Genomic DNA, 21,704 nt, shown 5'->3' with positions numbered 1-21,704 from the left:
AAAACTTCGCTCTGGTTACATAAGGAATCTGCTCCATAGCACATGCCTAGGAGAATATTGCTCTTGTGATCTTGTGATCATCTCCACTGATCCCTTGTGGATTCTCAGAAAAACCACAGCCTTTCTAATCTAGAAATATGTTACAGATTCATTTGTCAGCCACCTCTCATTTTATAGATGACAAAATTAAGGCCCATAGAGATGAAATGACTGGGCCAGAGTCACACAACTAGTAGGTGGCTAAACCAAGGATATGACATGGGTTTCCTGGGAGATGAGATCTGCACCTGTACCTAGAGGTCCCTTTATGCAGACTTTACCCTATCTCCTGTGGGAATTTTTCCACACCTGGTCCAGCCTAACTCCCCAGTCTCCTTAGAGCTTAAAATAGCCCAGTTGCCAGACAATTGTTTATCTACCTTGAGCTCCATGGAATGAAGAATGGAGTGAAAGTGAGTCTTGGGACACCACAATAGATTCCAGTGAGTAAAATGCACTTCCCCTGGGTTTTTAAGGGCCCAGGAGCAATCAGTAACTTGGCTCAGCTTTCCCAGGCAGATAGCCAGGGAAGAGCAGGCCCAGTGACAGAAACAAGAAATGAGGATACGAAAGAAAGGAAGATGAGAAAAAAATGTCCAAAGGTACAGATACCAGTATCATCTGCAGTATAAGTACCAGCAACTTTTGAGACAGATCTGCTTCAGTCAAATGGATAAAAAAGGAAATCTTATAAATGAAAATAACAATAAAATATCTGTATGTGAGGCAATATAGTCTAATGACTAAAAGCACAAAGTCTGGAGTTTGACAGCTGTTCATACCTGAACTTGGTCTCTCACTAGTTGTGTAACCCTGGGCAAATTACCTAATCTCTTGTAGTCTGGTTTTCTCATTTGTTAAAATCAAAACAAAACAAAACAAACAAACAAAAACCCCTAGACCTTTAAAGATATTGATAGTTAGGAGGGCTAAAAAGGAAATAAATATGTATATATGCTGGTGTCTAACACAGATTAGTGACAACAGAAGGCAATTAAACAAACTCCTGGTTGACAATATAGAACCCAAGCTGAGGGGTTCCTAACACCTTAGAGGACTCTACCACCTATTCACACAGCCTCAGAGAGACCAAAACTAGCCATCCCAGTGGTACTTCCAGAATGGTACAGTGAGAAACTTGGCAGATCTTCCTCCCTACAAAACATTTAACTGGTAAAAAATATTTTTAAAAAATCACTTACAGTCTCTCAAAACTGTCCTAAGGGCATACAGCAAGTGGAGAAACATTCATTCAAGAAAATATACTAAATCTAAGTTAGAATAATGAGAGTCTGTAGCATTTGGCCATAACCTGCTTCCTTCTCCCGTCCCCAACTGCATGTTATAGAAACTCTATTATGGCCACTCCACTCCAAGAAGACTAGGTCCCCATTCCTCTACCCAGCCCCTACTTGTATGGTGGAAGCCCTACCCAAAGTACAGCCATGAGAAAACTGGGACCCTGATCACGGCTATCTTAGCTCATTCATAGGCAGAGGTCTCATGCTGAGAGAGGCAAGCTGAAAAGACCAGTAGCTACCACCATCCCCTTCTAGCACCTGCCAGGGATATCACTCTGGGGAAGCAGGCCACTATCACTAGGCCTAGCTCCTGGGGACTCCCAGGGAAGAGGCAACCCAGGAGGATGAAGAGCTTTGCAGTTCTTAACCAGGGTAGTGACTTTATTGGGAACAGAACATAGAGAATTCCATGCCTAAGGGTGTTGTTGGAAACGATGGAGAGCTTGGTAGAGAACAAGTTACGGGGTACTGGTAGCTTTATGATACTGCTAACAACAAGCAAAATGGCAGAACAATCAGAAGTTTAACAAAAACAACCAGGGAGGAAAAAGCGACCAAGAAAAACCCTCCCTAGATCACAATAAACCCTGGGGCTTGGGAAGGCTATCCACATGGTCCTACTTAGGAACAATCAAAAACAGGACATGGGTCAGATTGAAAACATTTTCCAAGCTGCACACAGATCCATCAATAAAGGGCAGAAGCCTTACTGGCACAAGAGGCTTAAGCACAACCTCTAACCAAATACTGGCTGAAAAATAAGCTATTCTGACACAAGGGAAAATATTATTAAGCTAGGCTTAATAGATAGATGGATACAGATTGTGCAATCTGAAGAACAGAGAGAAAAAAAGTGGAGAAAAATGAGCAGAGCCTCAGAGAAATGTGGGACACCTTTAAGTGCACCAACATACTCATAATGGAAGTACCAGAAGGAAAAGAGAACAAAAAAGGGATAGAAAATATATTCATAGTAAAAAAAAAAGCTGAAAACTTCCCTAATTGATGAAAAACATTAATCTATACATGAAACTCAACAACCTCTAAGCAAGATAAAAGCTAAGAAATTCCCATCTACATGTGTCAAAATTAAAATGTTGAAAATGAAAAATAAAGATAAAAATCTTGAAATCAGTAAGAGCAAAATGACTTGTCACAAGGAGCATACCTCATTTTACTGTGCTTTGCAGATACTGTGTTTTTTACAAATTGAAGGTTGTGGCAACCCTGTGTTGAGAAAGTCTATTGGTGCCATTTTCCCAACAGCATTATTTTTTAATTAAGGTATGTACATTGTTTTAGACATACTGCTATTACACACTTAGCAGACTATGGTATAGTGTAAACATAACTTCTATAAGTACTAGGAAACCAAAAAATTCATGTGACTCGCTTTACTGAAATATTCACTGTATTACAGTGGTCTGGAACCAAACCAAATATCTCCAAGGTATGCCTGTACAGGGGAATTCCAGTAATATTAACAGCTAGTTTCTCATCAGAAACAATGGAAGCCAGAGGACAACAGAATGACAAATTCAATGTGTTGGAAATAAAAAGCTGTGAATCAAGAATCTTATATCCAGTAAAACTGTGTTTCAAAAATGAAGATTAAATAAAGTACTAAATATGGATGAAAGCTTAGAGAATTCTCTGCTAGTGGACTGGCTTTGAAAAACAAACAAAGAAACTAAAGAGAGTTATTCAGGCAGAAAGCAAATGACACCAAACAATAATTTGAATCCTTATCCTCACAAAAATAAAAATAATTTTAAGTGAATACTATAAATAACTGTATGCCAAAAAAATTACATAATTTATATAAAATTAACAAATTCCTAGAAAGACACAAACTACTAAAACTGACTCAAAAAGAAACAGAAAATCTGAATAGATCTATACCAAGGAAAAATATTGAAGTAATAATTAACAATCTTCCCACAAAGAAAATCCCAGAACCAGATGGCTTCACTAGTGAATGCTACCAAAAACTTAAAGAATTAATACCAATCTTTCACAAACTCTTCTGAAAAACAGAAGACAACATAATACTTTTCAACTTATTCTTTGAGACCAGAATTACCCTGATACCAAACCAGACAAAGACATCACACAAAGAAAATAAAACTACAGGCCAATATCCCTTATGAATATACATGTAAAACTGTTCAACAAAATACTAGTAAACTGAATTCAGTAACATATAAAAAAAGATTATACACCATAACCAAATGGGATTTATCCCAGGAATGCACGGTTGGTTTAACATCTGAAAATCAATTAATGAAATACATCCAGTTCAATGGGGAAAGAATAGTCTTTGCAACAAATGATGCGGAGATAACTGAATGACCACAGCAAAAGAAAAAAGTTGGACTCCTACCTCACACCTAAAATTAACTCACAGACCTAAATGTAAGAGCTAAAATTATAAAACTCTTAGAAGAATAAATAAAACTCTTAGGAATAAATCCTTGTGACCTTGGTTTAGGCAATGATTTTCTTAGCTATAACACCAAAAGCATAAGCAACAGAAAAAAAATCAGATAAATTGTGCTAATTCAAAATTAAAGACGTTTCTGCAGCAAATACTACCATCGAGAAAGTTTAAAAAAAAATCCATAGAATGGGAAAGAACCTTAGTAAATCACACTGATAAGAGACTTGCAACCAGAATACATGAAGAGCTTTTACAATTCAAAAATAGCACAATTAAAAACTGGCCGAAGGATTTGAGTATACATTTCTCTGAAAAAGATACACAAATGGCAAATAAGAACATGGAAGGATGCTCAACATCATTAGTCATTAGAGAAGTGCAAATAAAAACCACAATGAATATCACATCATACCCACTAGGGCAGCTATAACCAAAAAGACAGATAACAATTGTTGACAAGTACGTGTAAAACTTAGAAAACATCAGTGAAAATGTACAATGGTGCAGTCACTTTGGAAAACACTTTGGCAGTTCCTCTGAAAGTTAAACATAGAGTTATTATATAACCAAGCAATTCCACTCCTTGGTACATACCCAAGAGAAATGAAAATATATGTACATACAAAGACTTATGCATGAATGTTTACAGCAGCATTATTCATAATAGCCAAAAGGTGGGAAAAAATGTTCATCAACTGATCAATGGATAAATAAAATATGGTATATCTGTAAAATGGGAAATTATTCAACAATAAAAATGAATTAAGCACTGATACATGCTACAACATGGATGAACCTGGAATACATGCTACATGAAAGAAGCCAGTCACAAAAGAAAATATAGTGTATTATTTCATTTGTGTGAAATATCCAGAATAGGCAAATCCATAAAGACAGAAAGCAAATTAGTGGCTACCTAGGGCTTAGGAGGGTGGTAGGAAAGGGATGGAGCATAACTGCTAATGAATATAAAGTTTCTTTTGGGGGTGATGAAATGTTCTCTAATTAGATAGTGATGGTGGCTGCACAATTCTGTGAATATATTAAAAACCACTGACGTGCACGTTTCAAATGGGTGAATATTATGGTATGTGAATTATATCTCAATAAAGTGGTTTGTTCTTTGTTTTTGGGGGGTTTTGGGCTGGGCCGTGAGGCATGAGGGATCTTAGTTCCCTGCCCAGGGATTGAACTCTTCCGTACCCACTGCAGTGGAAGTGCAGAGTCTTAACCACTGGACCCCCAGAGAAGTCCCGATATCTCAATAAAGATGTTTTTAAAAAGCTGACCATCTGCTTCTCTACTGGGTATTTCTCTTGGCATTAGAGAAGGCCAAAAGTTTCTATAAACTTTTTAAAGAAGCTCAACTAGCTTTTTTCTAGAAACTAAAGTTGACCCTTGAACAATGCAGGTTTTAACTGCACAGGTCCACTTACACGTGGATTTTTTTCAACAGTAAATACAACAGTAGTACATGATCTACGGCTAGTGAATATGCAGATGCAGAAACTCACGGATACAGAAGAAGCAAACAGTCTATATGGAGGCTGGCTGTAAGTTATACACGGATTTTCAACTGCGTGGAGGGTTGGTGTCCCAACTCTCGTGTTGTTCAAGGACCAACTGTAGTTCCTCTGCCATAGGAATATAGTCCGTGAATACATGCACAGTCCATGAATAGTCCAATACCAACTGATAGCTCACTGTTGACTGGTTTTATATCCCTGATCTAAGCATTTACATTGTCTGATGAGGCTGAGCCAGAGTGCTGATAAGTAAAGATAGCACGCCACCCTAGACAACCCCTTGCATTAGAGACCTCAGGTTCTGTAAAAATAATTACCTCAAATCAATTCAATGTGCAAGGCTCTGTCCCATATTTCATTAATTCTAAGAAATTCTGTACACTGAGGCCACTTGGAAGAAGTCATAGTTTTTATAACCTATTTACATATATCTCAATTCTCTACAGATTGATACTAATGTTATACTAGATAGAAATTATTAAGTGATACAGTTCATAAGTATCATGGACCAATAGCTGTAGAGGCTTCATTTTAAAAAGTGACACTTTCAGAAAAGAAAGAGAGGAAAAAAAGGAAGAAAAAAGGAGTATAAGAGTAAAGAACTGAAGCCAATGGAATGCAAAATGATTATATCTTCCTTTCTTTCACCCAATTATAATATGAATCATGCACACTATAATCAGTTATGTGACATGGCATTAGTTTTAATAAAGAACACAGCAAATTGACTTGAAAAGGCAAATAATACCTTCTGGGGGCGTCCCAATGCTGCTGCCAAGACCCAAAACTGCCATCTTGTGAATTCTCGGCTCCAGCATCACAGCAGATTCTTCTCCCCTTTCCCAGTGGGGTATTTTGACAGGCTCCAGGTGGACATTCTCCAGCCCATCTTCCTGCAGGTTTTGGTGCATGATTTGGATGGCTTTTTCTAGGCTCTTGGAACCACTGAGTCTGGGTCCAACAGTATCAACCAGAAGAGCCAATCGCTCATAGGATCTGTTCTGGGCTTTACCATAAACAGCAAGGTTGATGATTGCTTTAGCAACATCTCCATAGCAGGCTATTTCTTCTTTTATTTCTTGAAAAGTCCTCTGAGAGATGCCATTCCCATATACAGCTTTCCCAGAGTTCAGGGATAAAAGGTGAACAACACCAACAAATACGAAGACATGGAACTTCATTATTTTTCCCAGTCTGTTTTCTTCCTAAAATAATCTAGGTAAGTAAGAAATATGTGTTAGGGGAAAAGAATCTCACAGCTATCTGCCCATAACCCAGGGACTGCTTTTCAAACAGGATTCCCCTTCCCTTCTCAACGGTTGCCCAATTTCTACCATCAAATTCAGGCACCATGAATTTGATGAAGGAAGAAGGAATGAAGAAGAAATGAAGGAAGGAATGAAGGAATGAAGAAGAAAAGAGGCAATGATTGGCCTTATTGACAAGGTGGCATGTATTAAAACCACAAAATCACATGTTACCTAGCAATTAGTTTAAAATATGCTAAAAGATTAAAATAGGAAGATAACTAGGAAAGAGAGGAAGAAATAGAGGTAGCAGTGATAGGGCTAGGGCAGTGTTACCCCTTCTTCTAAACACAGTATGATCCAAAGGTGTTTCAGAGTTCCCTCTACCTGATATGCTCTCTCCTGTTTGCCTATTGAACTTATCCTTCGAGGCCCTTTCAGAGACGTCATCTCTTCTTGATGCTCTCCGTAACCCCAACCCTTCCACATTTAATCCTCACAACAGCTCTATGAAACAGTTTCTTATTATTGCCTTCATTTTAGAACTGAGGATCCTGGGGTAGCGAGAGATTAAGTAACTTGCCAACGACACACAAAGCCTTTCCAGCTCTAGAGACCACGCTGTAAACAGTGCTAAAAGTATGTTTGTGGACCCATGCCAGTCCACAATTGTTTTTCACAAGTCCATGAAAGACAAACACAAAGATTAAGAGTAAACATATTCAGTAATGTGCAACACGGTAGCCAATAGTCCAATGTGGTTATTACAATTTAAATTAAAGCATTGGCTTCTCAGCCATACTAGCTGCATTTCAAATGCTCAGTAGTCACATGGGCTAGTGGCTGTTGTATTGGGCAGCACAGAAAGAATATTTCTATCATCATAGAAAGTTCTGTTGAATAGCACTGGCTTAGACACCTTTGTAGATAACTGACAGAACAACTATACATTTGTCAAATCTAATGACTAAAAAATGATGCTTCATTTTACTTTTCTACTTCACTATTACATTTTTCAAAAGTATCAGTCTGCAACAAATTCTAAATTTAAAAATCTGGCCCTTCACCAAAGATAATCTGAGAAGCACGGTCATAAACTACTATATTATAAGTATAAACTCCAAATTCAGGCAGCATACAAGGCCTTTCAAAATATGGTTCCAACAACCACTTCAACCTCATCTCTCCACCTGCCCCTCTAGAGTGAACACATTTTCATTCTCATTCTCATTTCTGCTCTCTCTCCCTTTCTCTCTCTCTCACAGGCACACACACATAGCACTTGAAATGTGGCTAGTCTAAATTGAGATGTTTTGTACATGTAAAATATACACCCGATTTGATCTTTAAAATCAACTACTTCATACTTAAGTATAAAAAAATAAATATTTCAGATATATTGGATTAAATAAAATACATTATTAATCTCACCTATTTCTTTTTACTTTTTAATATAGCTATTAGAAATTTTTAACTTACATAATATTTATATTTGTATTGGACAGTACTGTTCTAGCTGCACTGAACTGGACCCTGTTCTTCAAATACCCAGGCCCTTTTATAACTCTGGCTCTCTACATATGTTCATTCCCTTTTATTGCAAGGCCCTTCTCTTCACCCTGGCAAACGCCTATAGTGAGAATGCATTAAAAATCACCTCTTCTGTGAAGCCTCACCAAACAATACCCCAGAGGTACGTGCACCATTTTCTGTGTTTCTACCATAATTAACTATATTATCAACAAATATATTAGTTTATAAATCTGTCTCTCCTGCTCTCAAAGTCAAATAGGGTAAATTATTCATCATTGTACTCATATATAGGCACTCTATACCTTTTTAAGAAGGAATGAATAAGCATTTAATCTCTCTAGGTCTCACCTCCCTAGAGTATAAGAGTACTTATCTTGCCTCCTTCACAAAGAAGCTGTAGGAATTAAAAACTTGCGATCATATTTAAAATATTTTGAAAAGTTATAAAAACTATATATTGCTGCTGCTTTCTTCTTTATTATAACTACAGTTGACCCTTGAGTGACACAGGTTTGAACTTCCCAGGTCCACTTCTACACAAGTTTTTTTCCCATAAATACTACAGTGCTACAAGATCTGAGGTTGGCTGAATCCGTGGATGCAGAACCGGATATGGAGTGCTGACTATGGGACTTCAGCATCCACAGAGGATCCTGCAACCAATACCCCTCCTTGTTCAAGGGTCAATGCATAGATTTTTCGTTTCTACAGTCACTATACTGATGCTTGTTTTAAAAGCTAAATTTTATTAAGCAATTAAAATATTTCACCAGATTGCAATTTATTCTTGAAAGTACATTTTTCCAATATATTTGGAAAAATGTTCTTGGGGCAAAAAAAGAAAAAAAGGTTAATAAGCCATCTATTAATTGACACTAAACACAAGTATCTACTTCTCATTAAAAGTTATCTAAGCCTTCTGCAAACATTAATTAACGATTTCATAATACATTTCTAGTGATGGATTAGAATCATATTATGACAACACTGTAGAGATACAGGAGAGCTTAGGGATCCCTAGTCCATATCCTTGTTTCGTAGAAAGTTAATCAAGGCCTGTGTTGTGATTCCCAGGCAGCAGACAAACCAGCAACTACAATTAACCAGGTAAGTGGACCAGCTAGCACATACTTTCTAAAGGATTAAGAATAGTTTTCTTCTAGGAAACTATATGCATTTACATATAATAGAAATTCAATGAAGGATACCCAAATGCAGTCTGAGAAGCAAATACCTATAATAAAATATATGTATACAGAGTAGCATCTGAACGAAGAGAAGAACAAAGGGGATCATGAAAAACTATAGAGAAGACATAACATCTCAGGACAGGCTCAAGAAATGGCTCTGCAGGCAGAAAAGAGTGAATGGTATCCCTCAGAGCTCCACTAGAACATCATCTGTATGTCACACCCTGGTTAAAAGATATGTCCAGAAAATAACAGTGCCTGAGTCTATCATCTTTACATCTTTTTGCGTATATGTCAATTGAATTAACAGATAACACATCATTTTGATAATAATATTTAATGCTTCTTAGCAAGGTCAGTTAAATTAATTTTGACACTAAAAAATGATATAATTACTTTAAAACAGAATTCTGGATCTGCGAGTGTTGTTCTGAGTACCTTAACTACACTGTTTCTTCAAATCCCACAAATGCAATAAGTGCTTATTTTTAAAAGTAGGTTAATTTAAAAGGTGATGGTTTATTACCTTTCAATGGATCAGTTTTTCCCTGAGTATAAAGTTTACTAAGATCAAAGGCACAAAACAATGCATTACATGAGATATCACCTAGAACACTTGACACAAGTAAACACTAAATACATGTTAGTTGACTCTAAACCTAGTTTTCTCTGGAATATAATCTCAAAATTACCTATGTAATTCTTGGCTAGAATGCATAATTATATATCTCTCCAATGGAGCACTACAAGAATCCTTTTTTATTATTATGACTTTTAGAAAGGTACATTAGTCCAACTAAGATGTGTTTTCAGTAATAAATAGTAGAAAATAATAATTATAACTAACAGTCTATATTTGAGGAGGTAATAAAAATGGGACAAGATATTGCTATATCAAATTCCACTCAAGAAAAAAAACAAAATATAATATGTAATTTAAAAACACAGGGACTATACGTAATTTGTACATAATTTGTACAAATCTGATACATAATTTGTACATTCCTAGCAAGAAATAGAAGATTATAATAAAAATTAAAATAGTGAAATATACAGACAGAATAAGATTAAATAAAAGCCAATAATCAAGGAAAACTTGAAGAAATTCTCTCCTAATTCACAGATTTAGGATCACCATACAACAAGAAATTCATTCTAGAGCTGGAGTCAATCCAAGTGAGAAGGATGATCAAAGACACCAGTATATTTGCATGAAAGGACTAAAACACTAGCCCTCCCCAGTGTGAAAAGACAGGCCAAAAGTAGAACTATTTTGTTGTATAAAATCAAGAAGGGTTTGGAAAACATGAATACAGATTTACTCACCATATCTTTTCATACTTGTACCAGGGGATAGCCCTAGTAGCTCAGAGCTAATTTTAGGAAAATCAAAATGTACAGTTTTACACAGTAAGTGATAAACATGTAAACAGTTTACCTAAGAAAAAAAGAGGGTTTGGATAAAATCATGAATGGAGCTGAACCCATTCAGCTGAGTCATTGGAGCTGAACCCTTTTAAATCTACCACACAACATTGGCACCACACTGAACTAAGTATAGTTTCCTACGGGATCACCAAGAGGGTTTGCTGATCTGAAAGACTGTTAGTCTGCCTTAGCTCAGAGATAGAAAATGTCCCTATACAGTCATTTCAGTCAAATAAAGTTAAGCAAGCTATAGTATTTTTCTACAGTCTGCAAAGGGAGCAAACAATTTTATGGTGATCAACAAAGACAAATAGTATTACTGATCTCAAACATTTCCCCTTTATAATTGTAAATGGTGCTTTGTTTTGGGTCATAACTTCATTTTTCCAGTCATTTAACAAAAATGTATTGAGCACCTTACCTACTAAGCACCAAAGACACAATTTATAAGATAATATCCATACCCTCAAAGAGCCGCCAAGTATAATAAAGAGACAGATAATGTGAAAACCCTACAACTGAGGTGGTTACAAGCTTCTGTGAAAACAAACTGGAGGAGGGGATTAGGAGGAGATTCCTGATGGCATGTGAAAAAGGCGAGAGTGGCACTGAAGGAAAGATAACCCAACAGAAAAAACAAACCGTGCAAAGACACAGAGGCTTTACAAAACTTGGGCTATGGAGAAAATGGCAAGGAGTTGGATGATAAGTAGGGGGAAATGGTGGAAGATACAGCAGTGATGGAAGGAATTATTCCCCAAGGTCTGACTAAAAAGGTCTACTGTGTGAAGCTTCAACATGGAACACAAACCCCCAGGGCACTGTAACAGGGGACTTAATGAACAGTTCCCACCCCTTATGCAGCCAGGAAAAGGAAAAAGGGAAGGGATTGAGGGAGAGAGGAAGGGAAGAAAGAAGGGAGAGAGGAAGGGAAGGAAGAAGGAAGCAAGGAAGGAAGGAAGGAAGGATAGTTTTCTTTCTGATCTTCACTATGACCTGCTCCTTAGCACAAAGAATCCACACAGATTGCACATCAGGACAAGGACAGCATGTGAAGTTCCTCAAAATCCCCAAACAAGCCACTACTTATAACCTATGTGGTTATTCCTTGGAATTTTCACAGAGGGAAAAGTGAACCATGGTTACAAAAGATGCATTAGTCAAATAATTCACTTACAAAGACACTCAAGATTTTATTTAAAATCCCTAAAATACTAAGAATAACCCAATTGACCAAAAAAAAAAAAAATCTAGTACACTCTTGAGCAAATTATAGGACACTTGAAATGTCTAAACTTAAACTGAAAACATTTTTTAAAAATACTCTTTATTTTTATACACAGAAGGTTTGAAGTCATTTTTCCTTTACTTGAATTCAAACTGGGGGAATATTAAATGTTATACTCTTCAAAATCTTAAACAACTATTTTTAAAACTCATGCTGTATCATGCCTTTGAATTCAGAAAGTTATATATTCAAAGGAAACTCTGGAGCACTATTTGAAAAAAAGACTTTCTATTCATATATTGTGTTCATGATCCACAGTTACAGATTATCTTTTTCACAAAAAGAGATAAAATTGAAATGTCATTTTCATTCTTTTCTACTTAAATTTGGAAAGAAACTTAAGCAAAACCAACTTTTCTTCTGCTGTGAATTACATTCTAATAATAGGTTTATATTTTGAGGAAACAAAACAAAACCCTTTGCTTCTATTTCTAAATCTTTTTCCTAAAATATTATTGTTTGAAAATGTCTCAGGCTATGATAGAAATGCCAGGATGAATAGACTAAGTGACGTGGAAAAGGACACAATGAAAAGAGAATGTGCTGAAAGACAGAAGGAGTAAGACTTAGGGACTGAAATTTTTATTGACGTTTTTCTTGTGTCACTTTTTTAAAGACTACATATACTACTTACATGAAGACTTAGATATTTCCCCTAAACCTACCATTGCTGAAAAGGATTCACCAATATAAACTTAACTCTTCGTCTTCAGCCTAGATTGTGCAACAGATATAACAGCCAGAAATGCCAAATCCTAGCTCAGACACTGGCACATCGAAGTTCACTTCCTGACTCCCACTAACGCTTCTAGATTTATAATAATTAGCCCTTTAACCATCTTAAGGAAGATTCTTTCCTTTATTAAATTCAAAGTTCAAACAAGAGTGGGCTTCTACTTTCCAAAGCTTATATCCCAATTATTCATTCAGTCCCTCAAGAAAGCTCACTGAGAACTTACTATCTGCCAGGAACTGTGCAAGAATTTGGAGAAGATATAAAATTAAGCAAGACTCAGTTCCTACTATCAGTAGGCACTGTTAATTATTTAATAACCATCCCTCCCTTTTCTTGCTAACCAAACCTGGATTTTACTTGGGGTCAAAGTTTCCAGCCCGATTAACCTAGGCCAGTTGTTCTTAATATGGATGGTAGTAGTCCTAGGAGATGTTCTGTATATGCCGTGGTGGGGGGGGGGTGGGCATTTTTGGTTGTCACAAAGGTGTGGAGATCCTATAGGAATTAGTTGGCAGAGGCCAGGGACACTAGACATACTGCTATGGGGGGGGGACCTGTCTACTAAGAACTCTCCTATATTCCATAAAGATTTTTTTTTAATGTGAAAAACTATTATTTGAGACTTGACCCTAACTCTGTTGTACATACAAATATGTACAAAAATAGTTCCTGTGCAGTTTTAATGTAAGTTGACTTTTTCAAAAAGCAACTACCATGTATATCAAGGGAGGACTATACGTGTTTTGCTCAGGAGTTTACCAAGAGCTGTTCATCATTTCAGTGAAACACCGATGACTACGCTGCTCCTGGTACTGGAAACACCGTCACCACGCCCCTGGACCCGTCTGCATTTGTTGCTGTCACATTCACCATGCAAGCATCTGACTACTTCATTATGTCATCTAGTGCAGTCATGCCTGGGAATGTATGTTTTGACGTATTTTATTATAAAGTACTTTCCTTTAATGGTTCCTTTACATGACAGGTAGGATAGCACACTGATTTACTTGAAAATATGTGGAAGCATATTATCTATGATGCTTAATTCAGGATAATAAAGCAAGCATTATAAACTATTTGTTTTGATTTTTTTTTAAAGAGGCACTGCATCTAATAGGATGGAGAACTAGTGATATAAGTGAATTCAACAATTCTCTTCCCTCACTCTTCCAGCCTACCTTTTAGCCAGAGGAGGCCCTGTGACCCAGTTCTACTCAAAGATACTCAAACAGAAGCAGCTGACAAGAAAATGGCCACAATTCTAGAGCTGCATCAGCTACTTTGTAACCATGAGGGCAAGTCCAAGAGTACTGGTCCTGACATCACTGAGCAGCTAAACCAACACCAGCACCACCAATTTATCTGTTACATGAGAAAAATAAACTCCATTTGTTATAGCCACTGTTAGCTGGATTTTCTATTCCTTATAGCTGTGATTATATTTCCAACTGCTATAGTACTTTCAGGCCTCTTGGGGATCCATAATTAAATATAGTGTTTATACTAATTAACACCATCAGTGTAATAGGGAAGAACAAATCTGACTCCATATTGGATCTGTTTCTTTTACTTTAACCTTTGTGTTCTATTGCTTTTTCTTCAAGTTAAGAATGTCGCCTATAGCCTGAAATATACAGGACAGCCCATTCTCAAGGTTCTGACCTTTAAAGGTTTAACACTTTTCCATTCACATAGAGATAAATGCAGAACAGAGAATAACACTTGTCTTGTTGGAGGTTTACAGGAACACTGTGACCTGATCTAAGAAGGCAGCTGCAAGAACAAAGGATTCCGACACCAAGAAGTCTGCAGCGACCAACAACACCCCCTCCCTTTTGAGTATAAAAGAAGCCTGAATTCTGACTCTGGTAAGACGGTTCTCTGGGACACTAATCCACCACCTTCTTGGTCTACTGGCTTTCCAAATAAGGTCACTAGTCCTTGCCCCAGCAACTCTTCTCGATTCATTGGCCTGTTGAGTGGCGAGCAGTACAAGCTTGTACTCAGTAACGTAAGCAAGGCCTAGGAGCCGGCATATGGTCTACCTAGATTTCCCATGTGCACCTAAACTCTAAATATCCAACACCAAACTCAGAATCTTCCCTTCCAAACCTGCTTTTGTTCCCCGCCTCTAGTCAGTAAGTTAGAAACTGCGGTGTGTCGTTGGATTCTTCCCTCTCCCTCAGGGAAACAGGTGAACAGTTGGCAAGTCCTGTAACTCCACCTTCAGATTCTTTCTTGACCCATTTCCCTCCTCTCCACACTTACTATCACTCCCCTAGCTCAGAACCTCATTATCCTTCATGTGAAACCCTTCCTCTTGCATCTCCCTGCCTTAAACTCAGGTCCCTTTCCAATCCGTGTTTCATACTGCCGCCAGCTTTATCTAGGGAGCCAACTCGAATGACTCTTTGGCCGAAAGCATCTGTTGCCCCGTTTACTGTTCAGTGTTCTGGATGTGGCTTTCCTCACAGTCCTTCCCTGTCATTCCCCTCCCCTCCGATGGTGCAGCCCTAATGGGTGTTTACCGTTCCTTGAAGTCACAGAACACTCTTTACACCTAATTTTGCTCTTGCTGTTCCCTCTGCCAAGAATGCCCTTTCATCTTTTCTCCACTTGGAGAAACCATGATCACGACCAAGGTCCTGCTCATCTGTCCCCAGCTCCAGACAGAATGATTTGCTGCCTTTTCAGTAGTGCACTGCATGCTACAAGTCTTTGTGTCTGTCACCCTGCTGGGCTATACGTCACTTAATAGCAATAATATTTTATTTTATAAAATTCACCAAGCACATTCTCTGAAAGGAATGTGTTTTGTATACTAAGCAAATAGCACAATACCTGTCAATAAATATTTATAGAATAAATGAATAAATTCATCAAACAAGTAGTTATATTTCACAACAGAAGTATACGGCTCTGATTCATCACTTTAATGATTACTTTTCCTGCATCAGACACTAGAGTTTGCCCCTTTAAACTACAGCATATTCACAACTTTCTTTCATAAAGGGAGTCAAGAGACCTGGGACTTGGTCCTGGCTGTCCCTCTCTAGACGCATGGATGGACCTTGAACAACTGATTCGAAGTCTCTCTTTATGTGTTAAATAAAGGGTTGCATTCCAGCTCTAACATTCTATTATGGATTTTCTTAAATATTTAGTATCAATCACACTTTTCTTTACACTCCATATTAGCACATGAATAATTCACCTTATCCCATTTTGTCTCCTCCCACCAGCCAACTGAAATTGAACTCACAAAGGTCATTAAGGATGCCCTTGTTCCTGAATCCAATAAAAACATTTCAGTTCCTATCGTACTTAACATCTGGAACATTTAACATTGTGGACCGCCTCTCCTTTTCCAAATACTCTTCTTTCTATATTTCTACTCTCCTTCCCAATCTTTTTTGTAGGGTCCCTTTTTTCCACCTATCCTTTAAACTTTATTATTTCCTAGGGCTTCCTCCCATGAGCCACGATAATAAGGCTTCATTAAGTGTCTCTGCCACTTAACATGTCATCCTGAATAAGGTGTGGGCATTGAGGAAACATGGGAGGAGGACTGAAGGAAGAGAGACAAATCCTAACAGCTGTGCAAAGAACCCAGTGTATGATATTCCTCTTTCTTCTGGCAGTTAGTACAGTAACAGTGGGTTAGTGAGTTAATTAGAGCAGGGCAAATGGTGCACTGACTGGCAATCCCGTTCACAGAGGGAATCCCAGGAGCTCTGGGATGGAAGGTGTGGGAGTAACAACCTGCTGAGAGAGGTCTACCAGTAGACCCTTCTCCTCCCACTGGCCACACTGAATACCCATGGTCCCACTGCACAGATGTCAAGTGACCCTCCCTCTCTTATCCTGTCTCATCCCACCAGGATAAGCCAGAGGGCTGACTCACTTTGTGTCCCTGACATTTTACTGCTTACCAGTGAGCAGTTTTGAGAAATTGTAAGAAAATTAATTGGGCTCACTTTGTTAATTCTTTTTCCGGACTTCTTTGTCCCTTTCTTGAATATATAAAACAATGAAGCCTAAATTCCTACTGTTCTCAAAAGTAGGCATCTTTGTCCCACAGCCGAATGTAACTGACTTTTGACCTACATCATGATGGGACTAAGAGGAATGAATACGAAGCTCCCTTACATGCTACTTAAGTGAAACCATATGATTAAAATTCCAATAACTGAAATCAACCATGAATCTAGGATAAACTTCGTATTCTTGGCTTGCAAAATCCTACTGAAACCCCAAATGTATATGAGACAGCTCTTGGTCCCTTTGTTAGCTGAGGATGCTGGGCTGACAGTGAGGGTGGAGGCCCTTGAGAACAGAGGTCCCTGATCTGTGACTGCCACATGTGCACACATCTGCAGTCAGCAGCCATACCAAGCACATACAGTCAACAAAAATACAGACAAATCACGAAGAATGCAGTTCATACCCTTTGGGGCCGAATACAAAGTAGGTAACCACAGACACAAGTAATTCTGAGGTCTTATGATCTGAGAGAACTGAAAAAAGGGACAAAAGGAAATGGGATTTTAGTCTCATAAAGTCACAGTTTTCTAGAACTTGGACCCCCAACGTAAGGGTAATAATAGGAAGTGCTTTATTTCTGTCAATAAAACCAGTGAAGCATTTGTCTTCTATCTGGTAATATTACAAAACTATTACAAGGCACAGCAGCCTCTTCCAGAGGCAAAGGAGAGAATATGGCCCTCCTTGAATCAGAAAAAATACAGAAGTCTTCTAGAGACTCAACCTCAGAAAACTATAAAGCTAGAGATATATAGATTTAATTACTATTTGCCAATATAGGTTTACAGTAAATTGACTGTATTAATGTGTTTTTATTGCTAAAGAGCATGTTTCCCCCATGTATCTTCCCCTGAACTAGTTAATAACAAGTTCCAAGGAACACTCTGGTAGAGATATTAGTAATTTCCTTCAGAACATGCCTTTTAGTTTCCCTCCCTTTAGCCAGGCTCCCCCATTCCATAAACACAAAAGCAGAAAGACCCTCATTGAATCTTGCTGCAAACACAGTTCTTATTACAGCCCAAGCCAGGGAGGCCTGTTCAGCAAGTCACTTACTGCAAAATTTGCTATTAAACCCGTCAAACAGACATGTATGAAAACGTGGCTTCGCTAAACAGCTGTTAAGTTTCACGAGCTTAAAAAGAAAATACCATCTAGCTATATACACTGTTAGCTCAACAGAGACTCACCATTCGGTTTTAAAATCTGATCTGCCGGTACACTTTTCCCTAAATCCTAACATTTGCTCTCTGCTATGAGATGGCTGCCACAAGGCACCATCAGCAAACATAGGCTGAGAGTGTGCGCGCGCGCGCGCACACACACACACACACACACACACACTTGACAACAGTGTGTGCTCCCTCCTCCTGCAACGGGAGCATGCAGCATGTTACTTCAGGCTCCTGCACAGGGAAAAGAGCACCTCTCAGTCATGTAGAGAGGAAATTAATGCACAGATCCCTCCCTGTCCCAATGGTCAGATATTAATCAAAGGTGGCAAAAGAAAAGAGGTAAGCCAAATAGATTCACAGTAATGGAGCTAAAACAATTAGTCAAAGTGCTTAATCGGTCAATGTAAAATAGAACTCTTGTAGCACTCCATCAGTGCACAGCCAGCCAAATTATCCTACGGAGAAAGAACATTCATAAAACAAGTTTTCTCCAAAGTGGAGAAAGCAAGGTGATACAGCAGATGTTTGACAGCAGGGAATTAAAAAGGTAGTTTTAAAAAATAAAAAAAGGAATTAGCGAAACACTTAGAGAGAGATGAGTTTGGAGTGTGGAACAAAGACAGTGGGGAAAATATATCCCAGTCCAGAGGTGAGAAGGGAGGAGAAAAGAACCATAAAGAGGCATGGGACAACAGCTGAGAGCGACTTTTCTTAACAGGCAATTTCTAAATCCAAAGAGTAATTTTTTAAAAGATAATCACACTTATCAGGATACTGTATGATTTAAAGGATCATGTAGACAGACTTAAAGAAAAGATTCTTGGATCCCAGATAGAAACCGCAGAAGAAAAAGGGAGAAGAGAACCAGTTACCTCTGGGGAGAGACGAAAACAGCTTGGGAGGAAGACAGAGAAATAAAAGGTACCACAGCTTGTCTCAATTTTGGTGATTTTTTTCCCGATATCTGACTCAAATGATGAAAAACCCACAGTCAGGTCACTCAAGTCATTGTTATGGGAAATGAGGTGAGGAAACACTAAGTTGGGAATAATCGCCCATAATTGCCTAGAGGTCTACTAAATCCGTGAAGGATCAGACTATTTCCTAAATGCAGTGCGTTTGATTTCCCTCCAGAGGATGCAGGAAATTGTACCCTTTGAAACAGATGAGAAGTTTTGGATAACATCAGATTCTATTGGAAAGCCCCGGGGGTAATGAGTCGGCAGCTCGCAGTCTGCACAATAGTGTCTGATACGTTTAGTAGCAGATGAGGGGAAGTTTGTTGTGACAGCTGTGCAGAAAAACAAGTCTGAAGGTTAGGTGGATTTGCAACATGAGAAGGTGGTTTGGGTTTGGAAAAAGCAAAGGCGTCTTCAGATGGGAAGAGCACACAGAAAAATGAACAAGAGAAAACGCAGAGCAGCAGAAGTAAAGGTGCCAGTGGTATGGAGTGCTTGGCACTGTTTCCGCATCAGAAAGGCCTGCTCACGGGTCAGAATGTCCCACAAACACAGTTAGTTGTACCATTCACTTTTATGGCAGTTAAGGCCTAGCCAAGAGTGGGAATAATGTACTACTTGCAAGATACCTAGAAACAGAGTAAACCTGAGTTATACTCGAAGATGATTCTCCTCTCTGCTTGTCCTCCCCTGAGTCCAGCCTCCAGGCCTCTGTTCTCTCCCCTGTCCCTAAGGCAATCTCCTCTCACGCTCCGCACAGATGATGGCTGCTGCCTGCCCTCCCCGGCTGGTGTTCTGTTCAGCACAGCCCTCACAGCCCTCGGTGCTACCTTTGTTTCCCATTTTCCCTCTGCCACCACCACTTGCTCAGAGGCCAGCCACTTCCCTAACGAAGTGTCACAGGCAGGACAAGAAAGACCTTGTGTTGTACATGAGTATGGTCCAGACGAGCATCAGAGGGAAAAGACCCTAATGAACTGGAAGCAGGAAGATAACAACAAGTGACAGAGATGATGGCTGAAAACCCTCCAGATATAACTTCTCTGTAGTCTGCTATGGAAGTCAAGTTCCTGACTTGATGCAGGCAGGAGGGAGGAAAAAAGGAAGGAAGAAAACCATACTGACCCTTGCCCTAGCAAAGGACTGGCTACGTGTTTTCATATATATCATCTGATTTAATCCTCAGAAGCAACCACTGAGGGAAATAATAATTACTTCCAAAACGGAGGTTCAGAGAACATAAGTGATTTGCTTATGGGATTTGAGTGATTTGCTCATTGTCATTTGGGTATTAAGAAGCAGAACTTTTCCTCGGCTTCTTTGAAGAGGTAACTCTGCCTCAACTTTTTTTTTTTTTTTTTTTTTTTTTTGTGCCGTACGCGGGCCTCTCACTGTTGTGGCCTCTCCTGTTGCGGAGCACAGGCTCCGGACGCGCAGGCTCACAGGCCATGGCTCACGGGCCCAGCTGCTCCACGGCATGTGGGATCTTCCCGGACCGGGGCACGAACCCGCATCCCCTGCATCGGCAGGCGGACTCTCAACCACTGCGCCACCAGGGAAGCCCTGCCTCAACTTTTGGAAAGCCTTTGCCTGACTTGAAAGTTTGGGTTGGGTGATCCTCCTACAGGTCCCAGTGCTACTCTGTCCCAAGTACTTTCTCCATGGTACATATCACTCTGCATTATAATTGCCTGTTTCTCCATCTCCACCTCTAGGCTGAAGGCTCACCGAAGGCAAAGGCTGTGGTTCAGTGTCCCTCAGTGCTGAATACAATGCCTGCTCTCTATATGCTTGAGGGATGCTGGCCAGAAATGAGAGTCCCCACCCCATTCTGTCTCTAAATAATAGTGCCTGGAATTTTAATTTAGCCAAGTGCTTAGCAAAATGAAAAAGAGAAGTTACAAAGACTAAATGTGTCCTACTTTCAAGCTCCACTGTATAGTCTCAACGGTACTAATGCTATTATGTGGAACATGGTTATGGACTTGTGAAAGAATAGGGTGTTTAAGTGCAAGTGACTATACAACACTGCAGTACTTGCTATTCCCTGGTTGACAATGAATGTTAGGTGGAAATGTTTGTCTGACAGTAGGTTGTTTCCAGGTTCTTTTCTGTAGAGTACTGAGAAACACTGGTAAGCCCTGCTTTCACTCTTGGAGTCACACAGACACCAATCATTCACACTCAATATCACAACTTCAAAATGTTTAATGTGCTCTGAACTTTGGTGGGTTCTTTCTTTTAGAGATGGAAACAAGAAGAGAGCCAAATTACCTTAGCCCATGTTTTTGGAAGACATTCTGGTTTCTGCACTGTAGAACCCGTGCAACTGTTCCAGCAATCCTATTCCAATGCCTGTTTCCAAAGTAGAAACTACATGACTTGACCACCAGGAATGTGTGTATGTACTAAGTCCAAGTCCAGAGCAGAGTGGCTCTGCCTGAGCTATCACCCCTGATGCCCCATCAATTGATAAAGTCTAATCAACCCAGAAAACCAGAGAAAAGAGGTCAGCCGAACAACTAAGTCCAGACTGAAGCAAATCTGCTTCTAGTTACTTTTCTCTCTTGTTCCAAACACATCTAGGTACAGACATTAATAAAGGCATGTGCAAAGGCTGGTTTTACTGAATTCCACACCCAGTGGGGATAGCAAATCGTGGACTTAAGAAAAGTAGCCTCTAGCAACTAGAACCAACGCTGAACATGCATTTAATTCAAAGGTACTGAGCTCTACGAAAAAAGCTCAACCTTTCTCAATTTGTCTTGGCATTTTGTGGTTCCATGCTGTATTCCAAG

General features: G+C 39.0%; 1 protein-coding gene across 1 annotated transcript in view; it reads right to left on the bottom strand.

Moving 5' to 3' along the window:
* CPQ (carboxypeptidase Q) overlaps positions 1-6,512 on the bottom strand; it is a gene marked incomplete at its 3' end in the record, with an annotated part of 373,081 nt that extends 366,569 nt beyond the window's left edge. Inside the window, exon 1 of the mRNA XM_079722376.1 lies at positions 6,055-6,512. Coding sequence (XP_079578502.1) covers positions 6,055-6,487 — 433 coding nt within the window. The 5' untranslated portion in view covers positions 6,488-6,512. The remainder of the gene's footprint in view (positions 1-6,054) is intronic.
* Between the last annotated feature and the right edge of the window lie 15,192 nt (positions 6,513-21,704).

This window comes from Hyperoodon ampullatus (assembly GCF_949752795.1).
Source record: "Hyperoodon ampullatus genome assembly, chromosome: 17".
NCBI classification, from domain to species: domain Eukaryota; kingdom Metazoa; phylum Chordata; class Mammalia; order Artiodactyla; family Ziphiidae; genus Hyperoodon; species Hyperoodon ampullatus.
Note: the sequence above shows the minus strand (reverse complement) of the source record. Positions and strands in the feature narration are given on the sequence as shown.